General features: G+C 44.4%; 1 protein-coding gene across 3 annotated transcripts in view; it reads left to right on the top strand.

Annotated features, from left to right (window-relative positions):
* psmd14 (proteasome 26S subunit, non-ATPase 14) overlaps positions 1-20,192 on the top strand; it is a 194,576-nt gene that overhangs the window by 158,843 nt on the left and 15,541 nt on the right. For all 3 annotated transcript variants that reach the window (XM_072474372.1, XM_072474380.1, XM_072474391.1), the window contains exons 9-10: positions 2,772-2,897; positions 3,066-3,128. In XM_072474372.1, the coding sequence (XP_072330473.1) occupies positions 2,772-2,897; positions 3,066-3,128 (189 nt within the window). The remainder of the gene's footprint in view (positions 1-2,771; positions 2,898-3,065; positions 3,129-20,192) is intronic.

The raw sequence follows: 20,192 nt of genomic DNA, 5'->3' as shown, positions 1-20,192 counted from the left end.
TCTTTATCCCTCAATCAAATCATAAAAACAAAAACTGATTATCACCACACTGCTGTCCGTATGAGTTTGGGGAAAGAAAATTAGCTGCTCCATTTCCTACATAATAACACGAGAGAAAATGCTGGAAAAGCTTTGACAAAGAGTCATCGGACTCGAAACGTTAGCTCTTTTCTCTCCCTACAGATGCTGCCAGACCTGCTGAGATTTTCCAGCATTTTCTCTTTTGTTTAAGATTCCAGCATCCGCAGTAATTTGCTTTTATCCTACATAACCACACTGGCTACACTTCAAAAAGCACTTAATTGGCTGCAAAGTGCTTTGAAATGTTCAATGGTTATGAAAAGCCCTATATAATGCAAGTTTTTCTTCCTTCCCTCCCTTCCAGTTATCTAAATTTTACCCTTTGTAGATGGAAATGGCATTGCGAAAATTAATATCGGGTTTGTATTTTGTAGCATTACCAGAACTACACTTATTTATAAGACTAGAACAACACTTGTACAGCTCTCGCTAATTCTCACGACAAATGGTTTTCGATTGGTTCACTCCTAACCTCCTACGGCTTGCGTATTTCTTTTTTTCTATAAGTTTAGTGTACCCAATTCATTTTATCCAATTAAGGGGCAATTTAGCGTGGCCAATCCACCTACCCTGCACATCTTTGGGTTGTGGGGGTGAAACTCGGGGAAAATGTGCAAATTCCACACGGACAGTGACCCAGAGCTGGGATCGAACCTAGGACCTCGGTGCCGTGAGGCAGCAATGCTAACCACTGCGCCACCGTGCTGCCCCGGCTTGCGTGTTTCTGATACGTAGATGTTATCTGCAGCTACATGTAGGAATTTCCTTATACACCTTTTAATACGCTTTATCCCGTATTCAAATTTACCTTTGAAATGGAGCGTCTGACAAGCTCCCTTTCTTCGAGATGCTAATTGAGAAATCCACTCAAGTTCTCAGCTGTTGTCCACCACAAACCAAGCTTCACTGGTCAGTATACATGTTGGAACTTTAACAGCTCCATGTGCTATAAGATTGGCCTCATTAACAATCTCATAAATAAGGCCCAAGCCAGTGGCTCACTGTGCAAGCTTGATGCTAAAATAGAGCATATCAAAGCTACCCTGCAGGATAATAGCTACCCCGATCTGAACATTGATTTCTGTATATCGCACGGTACCACAGTGATTAGCACTGCTGCCTCACAACGCCTTGGACCCAGGTTCAATTCCGACCTTGAGTGACTGTGTAGGGTTTGCACTTTCTTCCCGTGTCTGCGTGGGTTTCCTCAGGATGCAACGGTTTCTTCCTATAGTCCAAAGATGTGCAGATTAGGTGGATTGGCTATGCTAGGTAGGGTTATGGGGCTAGGGTGGGAGATTGGGCCTCGGTAGGGTGTTCTTTTGGAGGGTTGGTACAGACTCGATGGGCCAAATGGCCTCCTTCTGCATTGTAGGGATTCTTTGAATCTATGATATCATGCATACTCCCAAAGGTACTTTCAGACATGAAAAGTGGCCAGTCTACTTCAAATTACCCTGGAATGGTAAGATATTTCAAAAATTTAAGTGACAGATGAAGCTAACTGTTTGACACTACCACTATGTCATAGCAACACGAGTGGTATTCTCCACTAATAGATGGTGTTCTCAAAACCAAAAAGGCATTCTAGCTGATCACACAAATGAACAATGAGGCATGTGAATTTAATTGCCAGTGCGATACCGTAAGTCCTAATGACTGGCAGATTGTATGAAACACGCATCTCTTCAGCTGTTCGCAATGAGCAGAGTATTAGCTGTACTCGACCAACCCCTGCTTGTTCGTCCCAGAACACAATGTCCAGCACTTGCTGAATGTTCCCGCGTACTTTAAGAATTACCTGAAAAACAAATTTAAGATTATCAGTCAGGTGTGCAATATGGCTCATTTATACTTTCTAAAAGCTACATATATTCATACGCATGGACTATCCTCTGCAGACAAAAAGAACATGTTCAGGCATTCTGCCTTTTATGAATTAAACCAAAGAATGGTTGACAATAGTTCTCTGGTGCATTCTCCATGGAAACTCCTCACACAATCGTAATTGACTTTCCAGCAATCTTCACACTTTGCTCATGCTGTATAAATTGTTGATTCCTCTGAAATCTGGCATTCTTGCATCTGTTCTGATGACAGCAAGGTGAAAAACTTCAACATCGTGTCTCTTGTTTTCCAGCAAAATACTTGTGTCTTTTTTAATCTGATAGTGAAAACAGAAGATTAGTATATATTATAATCTGAAAGGTAACCTGGGAGATGGAGCTATTATTACACCTATGTCCATTGGATCAGAAATGTGGTTGAATCTAGGGGGTTAATGAGTGCCTTGCTATATTGGGTGTATTGAAGATATGGATAAGGAACAGCAAACCTAAATTAAGGCAGAATGCACTTCCGAAGTATAAGTTGAATTGATTTAACATCAATTTAATATATGAACATCACCAACTTAACACTCGCTAAGTGGGAAAAGCTCTTGCAGCCATATGACTCGGATATTAATCACTGTGATGGCTGTGCCACTTAGGAGGTAGGTTGTGGGAATTATGATGTGTCAGAGTACCATCATCTGATGGCATCATATCAGCCTGCCATAGGTTAGAATTTTAATTGTCACTTTTTATGCTGGATTTTCAAATGATTATTCATGTTAAGATTTTAAGTTATGCTGAAATCCTCCTGTTAAATAAGTAGACATTTATCGTGGGTTCTATTCTCCACTGCAGATGTTGTTGAACTTACATAAGAAAAGTTGGATGGAGGGTCTGACACTTCAGGACTACAGCGAGCATTGTAAACTTAATGAAACTGTTGTCAAAGAAATGTTGGAATTGGCCAAGAATTACAACAAGGTAAAAAAAAAAAAGAATAATGCCAGACAACTGTAACTGCTCAGCAGTGGTAAAATGTTTGCATGCCAAAAATTGCTTCTATTTTTTAAACCCTTTTGCAAACTGTCTCAGCAAAACATTTAAAGTAATGATGAACTTTGTACACTTTAATATTTATTTACTTTACAGGCTGTGGAGGAAGAGGATAAAATGACTCCAGAACAACTAGCAATTAAAAATGTTGGGAAACAAGTAAGTATGGAATATTTGAATAACCTGGAACATGCTTTTCCTTTGATCAATTTAACCATAGATGAATTGATGACCAGGATGAGTTAGATTTATGTACAATCCAAAGTTAATTTGGAAACACTGTGAATAAGTATATAAACCTTCATGTATTTTGGTTTTGCTCAAAACTAAAATGAGATTAAGAATTTTGTTCATTCTTTAAGATAACTGCTCAGGTGTCCTTTGTCCGCAAGGATCAAGGAGGGAAATTATGCGCAGAACCAAAGGAAGTTGGTGAGATCCTCAATGAGTACTTTGCATCGGTATTCACAAAGGAGAGGGACACGTTGATTGGTGGTGTCTCAGAGGGATGTGTAAACAATTTAGAATAGGTCATTATTACGAGGGAGGAAATGTTAGGTGTGTTAAAAAGCATTAAGGTAGACAAATCCCTAGGGCCAGATCGCATCTATCCCAGAGTACTGTGGGAGACAAGAGATGAAATCCCCGGGCCTCAAACAAAATTTTTATTTCCTCGTTGGCCACAGCTGAGGTCCCAGAGGATTGGAAGATAGCCAACGTTGTCCCGTTATTTAAGAAAAGTGGCAAGGATAACCCAGGTAACTATAGGCCAGTGAGCTTGACGTCAGTAATAGTGAAATTGTTGGAAAAAAAATTCAGACATAGGATCTATGGTCTTATTAGCAGCAGACAGCATGGTTTTTTATGAGGGAGGTCATGTCTCACTAATTTAATTGAGTTTTTTTGAGGCGGTGACAAAAACGATTGACAAGGGAAGGGCTGTGGATTTTGTCTACACGGACTTCAGTAAAGCATTTGACAAGGTCCTTCATGGCAGACTTGTGCAAAAGATTAAATGACACGGGGTCAGGGGTGAACTAGCTAGATGGATTCCGAACTAGCTTGGCCATAGAAGACAGAGGGTAGCAATGGAAGGGTGTTTTTCCGAATGGTGGTCTGTAACTAGTGGTATTCCGCAGAGATCAATATTGGGACCTCTGCTGTTTGTAAGAAATATAAATGATTTGGAAGAAAACACAGTGGGTCTGATCAGCAAGTTTGCGGATGATACTAAGATTGCTGGAGTTGCGGATAGTGATAAAGATTGTCAGAGAATACTGCAGGATATAGATAGGTTGCAAAATTGGCGGAGAAATAGCAGATGGAATTTAACACGGACAAATACGAGGTGATGCATTTTGGTCGATCCAATTCAGGTGGGAGCTAGAAAATAAAGGGCAGAACCATCAGGAGCATAGACACATAGAGATCTGGGCGTGCAGGTCCACAGATCCTTAAAAGTGGCAGCACAGGTGGAAATGGTGGTACAGAAAGCATATGGCATGCTTGCCTCCAGCGGACGGGGCATCGAATATAAAAGTTCAAAAATTATGTCACAGTTATATAGAACATTGGTTCGACCACATTTAGAATACTGTGCCCAATTCTGGTCACCGCAGTACCAGAAGGACATGGAGGCTTTGGAGAGAGTACAGAAAAGGTTTACCAGGAAGTTGCCTGGTATGGAGGGTATTGGATATAAGGAGAGATTGAATAAACTGGGATTGTTCTCCCTCGAGAGACAGAGGCTGAGGGGCGACCTGATAGAAGTTAATAAAATTATGAGGGGTATGATGTGTTGGGTGTTCTGGATCACATACAGGTCACCAACACTTGAAGTAATGCAACACTATTTTATTAAAAGGTTAACTATTTAACATACTTGAACTGTGGGTAAATACGATACCACCTTTAACTAAAGACCTTTGCCTTGTCCTAACCAGTTGATGCACTCAGCACATGGTGAATGTCTGTGTTGCAGGCTGTGAGCTCTGTGCTCCTAGCTAGCTGCTACTCGAATGAGCGGGAACTCTGATGTCCCCTGTCTTTATAGTGCGTGTGCTCTCACTGGTGATTGGCTGCGGTGTTGTGTATGTTGATTGGTCCCACTGTGTGTCCATCAGTGTGTGTCTGCACCATGATATACTGGTGTATATTATGACATCCCCCCTTTTATATAAAAAAATATGCCTGCGTGACAATAAATAGTGTGTGGTGAATGTTCCTGACTACGTGTGTGTGAAATAGTTACAGGACTATGTACATAAAACTAAGCTATTTACATGGGAAGGTGCCTGGTGCAGAAAAAAACTGTGTCACTCAAATAATGAGATGAACACTATATACAAACCACTTGAACGATTAAACGGAAGACCAGAACAGACCAGAGAGTCCATTAGTGCAAAGTTCACAAATTAAGTCTCTGAGGTGGGCGACAAATTCTGTTTGACCGTCAGGGTGGCGCACCGCTCATCGTCTGGATCGATACTGTATACCGACAGCGGCTGGTGTCTGCTTCGAGGACAGCCTGTTTTTCGTTACGACATCGACTCGAAAAGGCGCCATCGGGTCCTCGGTGTCACTGCTGTGTGGGAGGTCGGAATCGGACTCGGTGACCGTGGGTTGAATTGCCCGAACATTCCTGCGAGGCTGGCTGAAGTGATATGAATTGGAAGGCTGAGCTGCTCGACAGCAGGCAGCATAGTGGCCAAGTCTTCCACATCGTAGGCATTATCGAGATTTTGCGGGGCATTGCCGCTTTAAATGGGCGGAGCCACAGTTGCCGCACGTGATGTCAGCACGTTTGCTGCGCCACCGCGCGTGCGCGGTGCGGTCCTGTGTGGTGCGCGCCTGAGCATTAAGTTCCTCCATGTCGCCGTCCCCTCGTTTGGTGCGTACAAGCGCGTGAGTCCGCGAAAAGCGCGCAAAATGGCCGCCCTCATCCAGGCTGAGGCCCTGGAGGTGTTCAATCACTTGGACCCGTTCCATCTCGTGGGGACCTTGCCGCGCTGTTTCAGCCGCTTGTATATGGGAGTACCGACTGGTGGCATTTTCATGTAGGACACAGGTCTCGATGGCGGTCGCTAGGGTGAGTTGCTTTACTTTGAGAAGCTGCTGACGTAGGGGGTCCGACTGAACACCAAAAATGATCTGGTCGCGTATCATGGAGGCGGAGGTAGGCCCGTAGCTGCAAGATTGCGCAAGGATGCGGAGGTGCGTTAAAAAGGATTGGAAAGGTTCGTCCTTACCCTGCAAACGCTGCTGGAACATGTAGCGTTCAATCATTCACCTCTACGCTGCAGTGAGTGTCAAATTTGAGGAGAACTGTCTTGAACTTCGTCTTGTCTTCGTCATCTGCAAAGGTGAGAGAGTTGAAAATATGGATGGCATGGTCCCCGGCCGTGGAGAGGAGAAGAGCAATCTTTCTGGTGTCCGAGGCGCCCTCCCTGTCTGTGGCTTCGAGGTAGAGCTGGAAGCGCTGTTTGAAAATCTTCCAGTTGGCCCCGAGGTTGCCGGCGATGCGGAGCGGCGGCGGCGGGCTGATGTTGTCCATGTTGCAGAATGACGGAATGCTGTCGGAAGGCAGATCACTTGCAGGTAGGTCGAATAAGTGCTAGTATGCAACCACTCCTGGTATCATGAAGTGTTGGGTGTTCTGGATCACCTCCAGGTCACCAACACTTGAAGTAGTGCAACACTATTTTATTAAAAAGTTAACTATTTAAACACACTTGAACTGTGGGTAAATACAATACCAGCTTTAACTAAAGACCTTTGCCTTGTCCTAACCAGTTGATGCACTCAGCACATGGTGAATGTCTGTGTTGCAGGCTGAGAGCTCTGTGCTCCTAGCTAGCTGCTACTCGAATGAGCGGGAACTCTGATGTCCCCTGTCTTTATAGCACGTGTTCTCTCACTGGTGATTGGCTGCGGTGTTGTATATGTTGATTGATCCCACTGTGTGTCCATCAGTGTGTGTCTGCACCATGATATACTGGTGTATATTATGACAGGGTATAGATAGGATGAACAGTTGGGGGCTTTTTCCCATAAGGGTGGAAATGACAATTACAAGGGGGCACAAGTTCAAGGTGAGGGGGTCAGGTTCAGTGGAGATGCGCGGGGGAAGTTTTTTTACACCGAGGGTGGTGGTGGCCTGGAATGCATTGCCAAATGAGGTGGTTGAAGCAGATATGTTAGCAACCATTAAGACTTATCTAGATAACTGATGAACAGACAGGTATAGAAGGATACATGTGGTTGGTCTCAATAAGTCCTGTGATGGGTGCAGGCTTGGAGGGCTGAAGGGCTGTTCCTGTGCTGTACTATTCTTTGTTCTCATCATAAATGTTTTAAGCATAGAAGGAGGACGTTGAAGTTAACAAATCTGTGTCAGCTGTTTGCAAGAGCAACCAAAATTGCCCTGCACTCTTGCTAATAGCTCTTCTTCCGATGCTTATTTGTTGTTTTTTTCTCAAGAGACACAGGGGTCTTTGGCTGTACCACTCCCTGTAACCAAAGCATTACATGCTTCAGCAAATGTCTACATAATAAAAGTTTTCCTAACATCTATCATCATGCTCTTGAATTGACGACCTCTCATCACTCACTCAGGTGCTTTCATAACGCAGCCAGACAAGTTGATTATCTAGCTGCAAATCCTTCCAACACACGCCAATGGCAGGTGGTAAGAGTGGGAGAGATTCCTGGTCAGCCAAGTGATTGATAAAAAGAAAGTTGGAGCTTCTACCATTGCTATCCAAAGCTCCATACTAAAACGTGCATTTAAAATGCATATTGCCACAGTAACCCGAACTCTCAGTGATCTGTAACATCACCATCCCTCACTTGCCTATCAGAGGAAATAGTATTTCTGTATTTACTCCAGTAACACTTATCATATTTTAAAAATATAATTGTGCTAATTTCATCTTTGGCCTCTTTTGGTGCTGTAATAGTAACCTCTATATCACAAATCTCTTCTCATATCTACAGTTTCACACCCTACATTTTTATGTACTGCCAATGATTCCAGTATCCTTTCTGTGATTGGGCACTAAACCTGCATGTGGCTCCAACTTGTGATTCCACCCCCCACACAGTGGGGAATTTGCAGCTAGATAATCATCCACCTGATGCTTCTTTGCATTACATTGGCACCTGTCTGCTCAATCTACTAACCTGTATTTCTTTTATGTTTTCATGGGATGTGAACATTGCTGGCGAAGCCAATATTTGTTAATCATCCCAAGTTGCCCTTTCGAAAATGGTGGTGAGTGCTGTATGGTCAGTTCAATAGCCATCACAGAGGGGTTCTGGGTCTTGTATGGTTTAACGTTGTGTTTCCTGATAACACATAACTATGTACATATATACCATGTACATATATACAGGGTATGAGCTAACTCCATGCTTGCTCCCACATAGGTCTCTGTCTGGTCCACAGCTGACTGTAGTCTCAGGTTATGTGTCTCCTTTCATCACACTGTGGACGGTACTGTTTCCCAGCCCCACATTAACTGTTGCTATGCCAAAAACGCTCATCATGCCCTTTGGCTGGTTTTTACCCAATTTGTTTACTTTACAATTTTCCTACCCCTACCCCCCACCACCTTCCAGTGTTTGACATTTATGCATTCAGATGGTCTGGAGGCTTGACAGTCCTTCCAGATCTCATTTTGGCACATTTGCAGGAGTGGTAGGTTCTGTTGATGTGGACGCCCTTTGTTGATTTGGAATTTCAGCTCGAGTCTGTGTTTCTGGCCTTGGGTTGTCTTCTGATACATTTTTTTCTGCCCCATGGAGTTGAACTTGTCGTTGTCACTTCCCCATCAGCTCTGCTCGGAGATTACCTTTTGTCCCATTCTTTCCAGAGAGAGTCTTTAACATACTGTGCCTTTGTGGTATGAAAATGATTTTTCCTTTTACACGGGGCCTGCTGTTATCTTTCTCAAAAACGGAATCTTCCATTCTGCTTTTTCAGAATTTCACCCAAATATTTGTTCTCTCCTTTTCCCAATCTTTTTCAGCAACTACCCTGAGTGATTTTGGCTGTCTTTGTTATAAAATGATTTGTGGAACATTTATACAAGCGTAACAACTTCACGTGGGCATTCAATTCCTTTCGTAATCTTTCTTCCATGGTCACAGACTGCTCTTGAGATTCTTTCAATTCATTTGTTAAATCCTCAAGTTTTCCTTTTTTGCTTTCAAAGTTTGGATTTGCTCATCCAAACTCCGCACCTCATCTTTAATGTTGTTCAGAATGGTTTTTCTGTTAATTCTGCATTCAAGCAACTGTTCTGATGCATCAGAAATTCCTTCTCACTAGTCAACCTTTCTTTCAAAGCCTCCTTGTAGCTTTGTGACACCTCAGAAATAGTTTGTTCAAATCTTGAACAGTTTGGCTCATTGAAGATTTTTGTTTATCATGCATTTTCAAAGGTACATGCTCCACTTGAATCTTGTGTTTCAAGTCTTTCACTTCAGCTTTGATATGAGCATTGTCTGACCTTATTTCTGTCTTTTCTTTCTCCACTCACAGCAGAGCTTTATCCTTGCTCTTCATTTCAGTTTCAGTATATTCCAGGTCTGTCTCGGGTGAAGTCTTATACTTCTTTCAGTTCTGTAACCATACTACTTGTGGCTTCATTATCCGCTTGCAGCTTGGAATGCAATACCACTTTCTCCTCAATCGTAGTCAGGTGGTTCGGCACTGCTGCTACAGTTCAGGAATGTGTTGGCATTGTTACGACACGTTGGGCTAGGGCGCGGTCAATTCCAGCCCCCCTTGACCCGAAGTCGCAACACAACTGAATTAACCAATAATTCTTAGAAAAGTACCCAAACTTTTTGGCCCTTGGCTGCCCAATCATTACAGTCACTAGGTGTGTAAATTTAAACGCAATTACTTTTTATTTATAACAACAGGTCTCTGCAGTTTCAGAAATACAGCAGCTTTTCTGGAGAAAATATGAGAGAGACAGACAAAGAGTCCTTTCCCCTGAGTGTCCAGGATTCAACACTTTTCATAGAATCATAGAATTTACAGTGCAGAAGAAGGCCATTTGGCCCATTAAGTCTGCACCAGTCCTTGGGAAGAGCACCCTACCTAGGCCCACACCTCCACCCTATCCCCACACCTCCACCCTATCCCCGTAACCCCACCTAACTATTTTTGGACACTAAGGGCAATTTAGCATACTCATTCCACCTAACCTGCACATCTTTGGACTGTGGGAGGAAACCCACACAGACACAGGGAGAACGTGCAGACTCCGCACAGACAGTGACCCAAGCCGGGAATCGAACCTGGGGCCCAGGGCTGTGAAGCAGCTGTGCTAACCACTATGCTACTGTGCTGCCCCTTAGGTCTCTGGAAATCACCCCATCTCTCGGGTGTTACAAAGTCTGATTTAGTTGCTCAAAACCTAACGGAGTGTTCTTTTTTGTAACATTAGAAATCCTTTCTTCCCTTGCTCGACTTTTAAAGATATTTGTCCATTAAGCATCCATGGATCAAAATGATAAAGGCTTGACTAAAGAAAGAAAGGGAAAGTAAGGGAATCAACAAGGAGGACTCTTGCATACCTCCCCCATAAAAGGAATGGAACGTCAGGGCACGGACATTTCATTATGAGGTATGCAAGACATAAATCATAAACACATAGCCACCCATCCAACCCCATTAGATAAGTTCCCTTCCCAGTCTCTAAATTGGTAATTAGTCAGCCCGTGAACCCCTGACAAAGCATCCGTAATCAGATTATCCTTTCCAGGAATATGTATAATTTTAACATTGAACTGTTATAATAAGAAACTCCCAACAAAATAATCTTGCATTCCGGGTTTTAAACTTCTCTATAAATGCAAGTGGATTACAGTCTGTATAAACTCAGCTTTGTTTATTGTCATGTCGGACATATACTTCAAAGTGCTGAAGCGCCAGTAGCACTGCCCCTACCCCCAGTTCACTGGCATATGTGGCCGTTTTAACAGCCAGCACCGGTTCGCCCACCAACATGGCCTTAAATCTCCCAAACTCTACTTGGTGTTCAGTGGACCACAGCTTTTTCACTTGTTTCCGCAACATATCTAACAGGCACTCTATTTCAGTCTCTGACTGAGCCAGTCTCCATGGGTTTAGTTGAGACAGATGTGACTTTATTGGCTCAGAGTTTCTTACGTCTAAATCCCGATTAGTTAACGGAATGCCCCCTGGTGTTTCCCAACAACTCTGTCTATCTTCTTTTTGTATCTTTATTAGATCTTCTTTCTGTTCTTCTCCTTGCAACTTCCAACATGCTGACCAAATGTGTCCCACCTAGGCTTTTGAGTCTCACCTTCACCCTCAGTACTTTCCTTCCTGGTCTAAGGAGGAGATCTCGGAGCATTCCGAGTTATCTATTCCTTATCTTGGCTACCTGCCTTCCTTTCACTCTCTCACTTCCTATCATTTTCAAAATTATGCGGGTGATGGAACAAAAGTTTAAATTTATGGACCAGCTCATAATTGCTGCTTAACTAGCAATCTTCGCCCTTTCGTCTTCAACATGGGTTATTATCATAGAATGTAGGGAGTTCTTAAATTCCTTTAAGAGAATGGCCTCTCTCAGAGCCTCATAGTTAGTTGCAATTCCCAATGCTCGTGCCCATTTATCAAAATTGTTCTGCTTAATCCTTTTGAATTCGGCATAAGCCTGTCCCGGTTGTCTCCATAAATTGCAAAACCTTTGCCTATATGCTTTGGGAACCAATTCATAAACACCAAGAATAGCCTTTTTTACTTTGTCGTAATTCTTAGATACCGCCTCTGACAGGGAAGCATAAACTTCCTGTGCCCGCCCATCAATTTACTTTGCATGGGTAATGTCCACTTCTCTTTTGGCCACTCCATTTGGGTTGTAATTCTGTCAAAAGCCCTAAAAAAGGTTTCTACCTCCTTTGCTTCGAACTGGGTTCTGTTCTAACATTAAGCTCCCCTCTAGTTCCTGGCATATCCCCTCTAATTTCCAGTGCCTTAAGCTGGAACGCTCTCTCTTTTGCTTTTTCCTCTATCTCTAATTCTAACCTCCTAATTTTCAACTCCATTCCTTTTTCTTTTTGCTGAATCTCTATTTGTTTAATTTGTAACTGGATTTTAGCAGTTCTACTGATCCAGGGTGTGTTTCTGGCATCTCTTTCAAATTTAAATGTTGAGCAATCGCTTCCGTTATCTGTGCCTTCCTTGCTTTAGTTGGTACCTCTATTTTAAAAAAATATAGATTCAGAGTTACCAATTCTTTTTTTTTTCAATTAAGGGGCAATTTAACGTGGCCAATTAACCTACCCTGCACATCTTTGGGTTGTGGGGGTGAAACCCACGCAAACACGGGGAGAATGTGCAAACTCCACACGGACAGTGACCCAGAGCCGGGATCGAACCTGGGACCTCGGCGCCGTGAGGCAGCAATGCTAACCACTGCGCCACCGTGCTTCCCGTTGGTACCTCTATTTTTAATTCACGTGCTAATTCAACTAGCTTGTCTTTTGGAAGCCTTTTAAAATAAATCAAAAACAAGCCCACCTGAAGAAAAATCTTAGCAGCTTCCAGAGGCATCCTATTATATTTTTACAAATCTGGAGGCTGGATTCTCAGTTTTTGGGACTATATCCACACTCCGTCGTAAAAACTGTGGCCTTTTACACCAGAAAAATTGGTGTGTTATAGCCCCATATTCATAGCAGGGACCCATCGGGAAACTCGCAGCTTTAGCTGAAGATATGGGCCTCCGCACTTCTGGGTCAGAGGCCGCGCATGCACACGCCGGCAGCCTCCAGCGGCCGTGCCTTGCTCCATGGCGGACTCAGACCGCGGAGCTGGACCTCCCAAATAATGCCCCCAATCGGCCGCGCGCCTGACCCGGACCGCCCGCCCCAAAATTGCCTGGTCCCGTATGAGGTCCCCCTGGCCTCCAATCGGCCGCCCTCGACCATGGTGGCCGCAGACTGAGTCTGCAGCCACCATGCGAGTATCCCGAACGGCAGGACCACATTAGATCCACGCCATCGGGACTTCGGCTGGTAGGGGACAGAGACTAGCGGGGCGGGCCTCCAGCAATGGCCACAGGTAGGGGATACGCAACGCGGCGTACACTCTTGAGTATTCTGCTTTCCGGGGCCGGTCCCGATTCCGTGCGCAGAAATAGATTCTCCAACCAGGCGCCAGATGTGATTTCGACGTCAGGGTGCGGAGAATCCAGACCCCTGGTATCTCTTTAATTTAAGCTGTAACCCAAACTTCGCCATCTACCATTCCAAAGATCCTGGACCCGACCCCCAAATTATGTTACGGCACCACGGGCTAGAGCACAGTCAATTGCAGCCCCCCTTGACCAGGAGTCGCAACACAATTGAATTAGCCAATAATTCTTAGAAAAATACCCAAAGTCTTTGGCCCTTGGCTGCCCACTAATTACAGTCACCAGGTTTGTAAATCTAAACACAGTTACTTTTTATTTACATCAAGAACTATAATGAAATATGCAGTAAATACAACTGGTTACTTTTATTCCAACCCCCCCTCTCTCTCCCTCTCTCTATACATATATATAAAATATATATATTATAGGAGAGGGGGGTAAAAAATGTTTATTAAAGTAAAAGATAAGAGTATTTGTTTCAGATGGTTGTTTCCAGCACACCTTGCTACAAGCTAGGCTTTCGCTTGAGGTTTTCACTGTAGATACATGCAGATTCTGTGGCGAGCTATGCTTCCTTCAATCTAGGCTTTCAATTTGAGATTTCTGCTTTCCAGTCTATAATGTTTTCACTGTAGTCTCATTCAGGTTTCTGCAGTTTCAGAAATACAGCAGCTTTTCATGAGAAAACACAAGAGAGAGAGCAGGTCTTTTCCCCTGAGTGTCCAGGATTGAACTCTGCGTTCCTTAGGTCACTCGGGCAGAATTCAATCAGCACCTGTTACTGGGCAGAATATGGCCTTTTGGCCACCAGCCAACCAATTGAACTGGGTCCCACCCCATCTCTTGGGTGCCTCAAAGTCTGAGTTCTGGTGCTTGAAAGCTAGCAGAATGTTCTCTTTTGTAACTTTCGAATTCCTTTCTTCCCCTGCTCAACTTAAAGTTATATGTCTATTAAGCATCCATTGGATCAAAAGGATAGTGGCAAAAATAAAGAAAGAAAGGGGAAGTAAGGGAATCAACAGAAAGGACAGCAATTTCAACAAGATTTTTTAAAGACGTCAGCTGGTTCTCATCCTGTCTGCAGCCATCATGTGGTTTGCTTGGGTCTATTTCCCTTTCAAAACTTTACTGGGGGGATTGTATACCTCTTTCTCAGCTCTATACGCTTCAATAATTTGCTAAAGGCTTTTAATGTTTCATCAGAGCTGGTTGGGGACTCATCTATACGTTGCATTAGGATTACTTTATCCTCAAACTCATCAAACAAACATAAAAATGTATTAATGTTGACTTCCTTTAATTTGCTGCTTAGATCTGATGTACTCTGATGTAGATCTGATGTAGGAGGGAGGGCTTCAGGTATTTGGATAATTGGAGCGCATTCTGGGGAAGGTGGGACCTGTACAAGCAGGACGGGTTGCATCTGAACCAGAGAGGAGGGGCACCAATATCCTGGGAGGGAGGTTTTCTAGTACTCTTCGGGAGGGTTTAAAACTGATTTGGCAGGGGAATGGTAACCGGATTTGTAGTCCAGCAACTAAGGTAGCTGATGTTCAGGACGTCAAAGCGTATAGTGAGGCAGTGGGGAAGGTAATACTGACAAAGGAGAGTACTTGCAGGCACGGAGATGGGTTGAAGTGTGTATACTTCAACGCAAGAAGCATCAGGAATAAGGTGGGTGAACTTAAGGCATGGATCGGTACTTGGGACTACGATGTGGTGGCCATCACGGAAACTTGGATAGAAGAGGAGCAGAAATGATTGTTGGAGGTTTCTGGTTATAGATGTTTCAATAAGATTAGGGAGGGTGGTAAAAGAGGTGGGGGGCGGCATTGTTAATTAGAGAGAGTAAAACAGCTGCAGAAAGGCAGTTTGAGGAGGATCTGCCTACTGAGGTAGTATGGGTTGAAGTCAGAAATAGGAAAGGAGCAGTCACCTTGTTGGGAGTTTTCTGTAGGCCCCCCAATAGCAGCAGAGATGTGGAGGAACAGATTGGGAACCAGATTTTGGAAAGGTGCAGAAGTCACAGGGTAGTAATCAAGAGTGACTTCAACTTCCCAAATATTGAGTGGAAACTCTTTAGATCAAATAGTTTGGATGGGGTGGTGCTTGTACAATGTGTCCAGGAAGCTTTTCTAACACAGTATGTAGATTGTCTGACCGGAGGGGAGGCCATATTGGATTTGGTACTTGGTAATGAACCAGGGCAAGTTAGTGGGGGAGCATTTTGGAGATAGTGACCACAATTCTGTGACTTTCACTTTAGTAATGGAGAGGGATAGGTGTGTGCAACAGGGCAAGGTTACAATTGGGGGAAGGGTAAATACGATGCTGTCAGACAAGAACTGAAGTGCATAAGTTGGGAACATAGGCTGTCAGGGACGGACACAATTGAAATGTGGAACTTGTTCAAGGGACAGATACTACGATTCCTTGATATGTATGTCTCTGTCAGACAGGGAAGAGATGGTCGAGTGAGGGAACCATGGTTGACAGGAGAGGTTGACTGTCTTGTTAAGAGGAAGAAGGAGACTTATGTAGGGCTGAGGAAACAAGGTTCCGACAGGGCGCTGGAAGGATACAAGATAGCCAGGAGGGAACTGAAGAAAGGGATTAGGAGAGCTAAGAGAGGGCATGAAAAATCTTTGGCGGGTAGGATCAAGGAAAACCCCAAGGCCTTTTACACATATGTGAGAAATATGAGAATGATTTGAGCGAGGGTAGGTCCGATCAAGGACAGTAGCGGGAGATTGTGTATTGAGTCTGAAGAGATAGGAGAGGTCTTGATCGAGTACTTTTCTTCAGTATTTACGAATCAGAGGGGCCATATTGTTGGAGAGAACAGTGTGAACAGACTAGTAAGCTCGAGGAGATACTTGTTAGGAAGGAAGATGTGTTGGGCATTTTGAAAAACTTGAGGATAGACAAGTCCCCCGGGCCTGACGGGATATGTCCAAGGATTCTATGGGAAGCAAGAGATGAAATTGCAGAGCCGTTGGCAATGATCTTTTTGTCCTCACTGTCAACAGGGGTGGTACCAGGGGATTGGAGAGTGGCGAATGTCGTGCCCCTGTTCCAAAAAAAGGAATAGGGATAATCCTAGGAATTACACGCCAGTTAATCTTACTTCGTTGGTAGGCAAAGTAATGGAAAGGGTACTGAGGGATAGGATTTCCGAGCATCTGGAAAGACACTGCTTGATTAGAGATAGTCAGCATGGATTTGTGAGGGGTAGGTCTTGCCTCAAGTCTTATTGAATTCTTTGAGGAGGTGACCAAGCACGTGGATGAAGGTAAAGCAGTGGATGTAGTGTACATGGATTTTAGTAAGGCATTTGATAAGGTTCCCCATGGTAGGCTTATGCAGAAAGTAAGGAGGCATGGGATAGCGGGAAATTTGGCCAGTTGGATAACAAACTGGCTAACCGATAGAAGTCAGAGTGGTGGATGGCAAATATTCAGCCTGGAGCCCAGTTACCAGGAGCCCAGTTACCAGTGGCGCACGCAGGGATCAGTTCTGAGTCCTCTGCTGTTTGTGATTTTCATTAATGACTTGGATGAGGGAGTTGAAGGGTGGGTCAATAAATTTGCAGACAATACGAAGATTGGTAGAGTTGTGGATAGTGAGGAGGGCTGTTGTCGGCTGCAAAGAGACATAGATAGAATGCAGAGCTGGGCTGAGATATGGCAGATGGAGTTTAACCCTGAAAAGTGTGAGGTTGTCCATTTTGGAAGGACAAATATGAATGCGGAATACAGGGTTAATGGTAGGGTTCTTGGCAATATGCAGGAGCAGAGAGATCTTGGGGTCTATGTTCATAGATCTTTGAAAGTTGCCACTCAAGTGGATAGAGCTGTGAAGAAGGCCGATGGTGTGCTAGCGTTCATTAGCAGAGGGATTGAATTTAAGAGCCATGAGGTGATGATGCAGCTGTACAAAACTTTGGTAAGGCCACATTTGGAGTACTGTGTGCAGTTCTGGTCGCCTCATTTTAGGAAGGATGTGGAAGCTTTGGAAAAGTGCAAAGGAGATTTACCAGGATGTTGCCTGGAATGGAGAGTAGGTCTTACGAGGAAAGGTTGAGGGTGCTCGGTCTTTTCTCATTAGAACGGAGAAGGATGAGGGGAGACTTGATAGAGGTTTATAAGATGATCAGGGGAATAGATAGAGTAGACAGTCAGAGACTTTTTCCCCGGGTAGAACAAACCATTACAAGGGGATATAAATTTAAGGTGAATGGTGGAAGATATAGGGGGGATGTCAGAGGTAGATTCTTTACCCAGAGAGTAGTGGGGGCATGGAATGCACTGCCTGTGGAAGCAGTTGAGTCAGAAACAGTAGGGATCTTCAAGCGGCTATTGGATAGGTACATGGATTACGGTAGAATGATGGGGTGTAGATTAATTTGTTCTTAATCTAGCACAAAAGTTCAGCACAACATCATGGGCCGAAGGATCTGTTCTGTGCTGTATTTTCTATGTTCTAGTCCAGTAACTTAAAATGTTTTTCTCCAAGCTGCCCAGTTTTGCGTTTGGTTTGGTCCTTTGATCAGTCCAAATAGGTGTGGTAATGTTGATTTGTTGTCCATGATCATTTTTAAATGTAGGTAAGTACAGCTGAAAATGTTGCGCAGGTTTTAAAGATGGCATTACAACAAGTGTTTTTTCAAAGAGTCTTGCCCCACATGTCACATTTTGGTGGGCTCACGTGGTGATGGCGGTCCTGACATATTTGTCTTTAGTTTCGTGCAGTGATTTTTATTTGAAATTTTAATGTTTTATATCAAAAAGCTTATAAAACCCAAAAGTACCAACACGTATATCAGCACAAATACAGGCAACAACTCTTAACAGGAACTCCCAAAACAGAAATGCCTTCCAAAATAGTCCCCTCCTCACTCCTCTCCCCCCGCCCCCCCCCCGCCACACCCCTAACAGTGACCAGATTTTAAAAGTGCAAATTAAACTGCAGCCATCTACGATAGAACACATTCATCAACCCTCTTACCATCAACATGACCTTCTCGAGGTACAAGAATCCCATCAAATCACCCAGCCATGCTTTGGCACTAGTTGGTGTGGCCTGCCTCCAGCTCAGTAGTATCCATCACCGGGCCAACTGTGATCCGAATGCCGAAGCATCTGCCCCACCCTCAACTCTGGTTGGTCTGACACCACAACACAACGACTAATGGAAAGGGCTCTAAATCAATATTCAGGATTGCCGATATGATGCGATAAAAGAACCCCCAAAAAACCATCAGAATATGTGCATATGGTGAGCAGGCCTTCTCGAGCACCGCTCGCACATCCTCAACCCACTCAACTGATCGACTCCTGGCCCTGGTGAGGTGTGCCCTAAACACCACCTTTAGCTGTATCAAGCTCAACCTCGTGCAGGTTGATGTAGCATTCACCCTACGAAGGGATTCATTCCACACCACCTCCTCCAACCTAGCCATCACCTCATCCACCAAAACTTGCTCTTCCCCATGATCCGTCCATATATCCCAGACGTGCTGCCCCCCTCCGACCCCGAAGATGTGAGTATCCTTTCCAGTAAAGTAGACGGTGGAGCTGCCGGGAAAGTTGGAAATGTCTGCCAAACAAAGTCCTACACCTGAAAATATCTGAGCCTGTCCGGCCCCCCAAGCTCCGCTTTCTCCTTCAACTCCTCAGAACTCGCAAACTGCCCCTCCAGAAACAATCCCTTGTCCTCTCCAGCCCCTTGACTTTCCATCCCCTGAATGTAACATCCAATTCCGCCGGTTCAGATAAGTGGTTCCTGCAGATTGGGGCCCACCTTGATACAGCCCTCAGCTTAAAATGCTGACGGAGTTGACACCATATTTTCAATGTGGAGACTACCACCGGATTCCCAGAATATTTCGCTGGTCAAAACAGCAGAGATGCCGTCACCAGGGCTTCTAGATCTGTCCCTCTAAATGCCCCCGACTTCATCTGAACCCAACTAACCCCTGATCCCCAAACCACCCCAACACCTTCTGTGCCCAGTAATAATACAACAAATTCGGCAGCGCCAACCCTCTCCCCCACCTGCTTTTCCCTCTGAAGGACCCCTTTCCGAATCTGAGATGTTCATCACGCCCATAATTATTTAATCAATTATTCTTGACCTTCCCTGTCAAATTGGAGGATTTTCAGGTGTTTTACAGTTGGTTCCAGGCTTTGGCTGATGTTTTTAAACCTTCTGATTCATTTTTGTTTTCTCTCTTCTTACGATGAGCTTGGTGACCATGTTGTGGGCTGCTGATTTTGCACCCAGGCTTGTTGCTGTGCTTTCCGACACAGGCTGCTCTGACACTTTTTACAGCACTGAAGTTTTTTATTTTGTTAAAAAAATATTTTTATGCAAACAAGATTTAAATTATAACAATGCAACAAATCCCAACCCCGTACTATACCAAAGGTACACCCACCAAGTCCCACTCTCCCCTCCCCCTCAACCCCCATAGAGAAATCAGAACCTCAATAAAAAATTTAAACCCCCCCCCCCCTCCCCCCAAAAGCAGCTGATGAGGGGCTGCCACCTCGAGTAGAACCTTCCACCGACCCCTTCATGGTACACTTTATCATCTCCAGGCAAAACATCCATCAGATCCCCCAACCTAGCAGAGGCCTTAAGTGGCACCGGGGACCTCCAACCAAGTCTCCGAGGCTATTAGTGAGGCGTAGGCTAGGGCATCTGATTTCGTCCCTGTCTGCAGCACCGGCTAGTCCAAATATGGCCACCAATGGGCATGTCTCCAGCTGAATGCCCAAAATCCCTGACATATCAAAAAAGGAGACCTAGAAACTAACCAACTTGCTAGGGCACCGCTCACACCTACCCTCCACCCCCGTGAAGAACCCACTCATATGCACTCTAGTCAGGTGCACCCTGTGCACCACCTTGAACTGGATCAGGCTTAACGTTGCACATGTAGTTGGCCCTGTGAAGAGCCCCACTCCACCCCCAAAAGACCAAAGCCAACTCACCATCCCATTTCCTCTTTCCTTTCCCCAACGATGGCTGCTCCATC

The sequence above is a fragment of the Scyliorhinus torazame genome, chromosome 2 (genome assembly GCF_047496885.1).
Source record: "Scyliorhinus torazame isolate Kashiwa2021f chromosome 2, sScyTor2.1, whole genome shotgun sequence".
In the NCBI taxonomy this organism is placed as follows: domain Eukaryota; kingdom Metazoa; phylum Chordata; class Chondrichthyes; order Carcharhiniformes; family Scyliorhinidae; genus Scyliorhinus; species Scyliorhinus torazame.
Note: the sequence above shows the minus strand (reverse complement) of the source record. Positions and strands in the feature narration are given on the sequence as shown.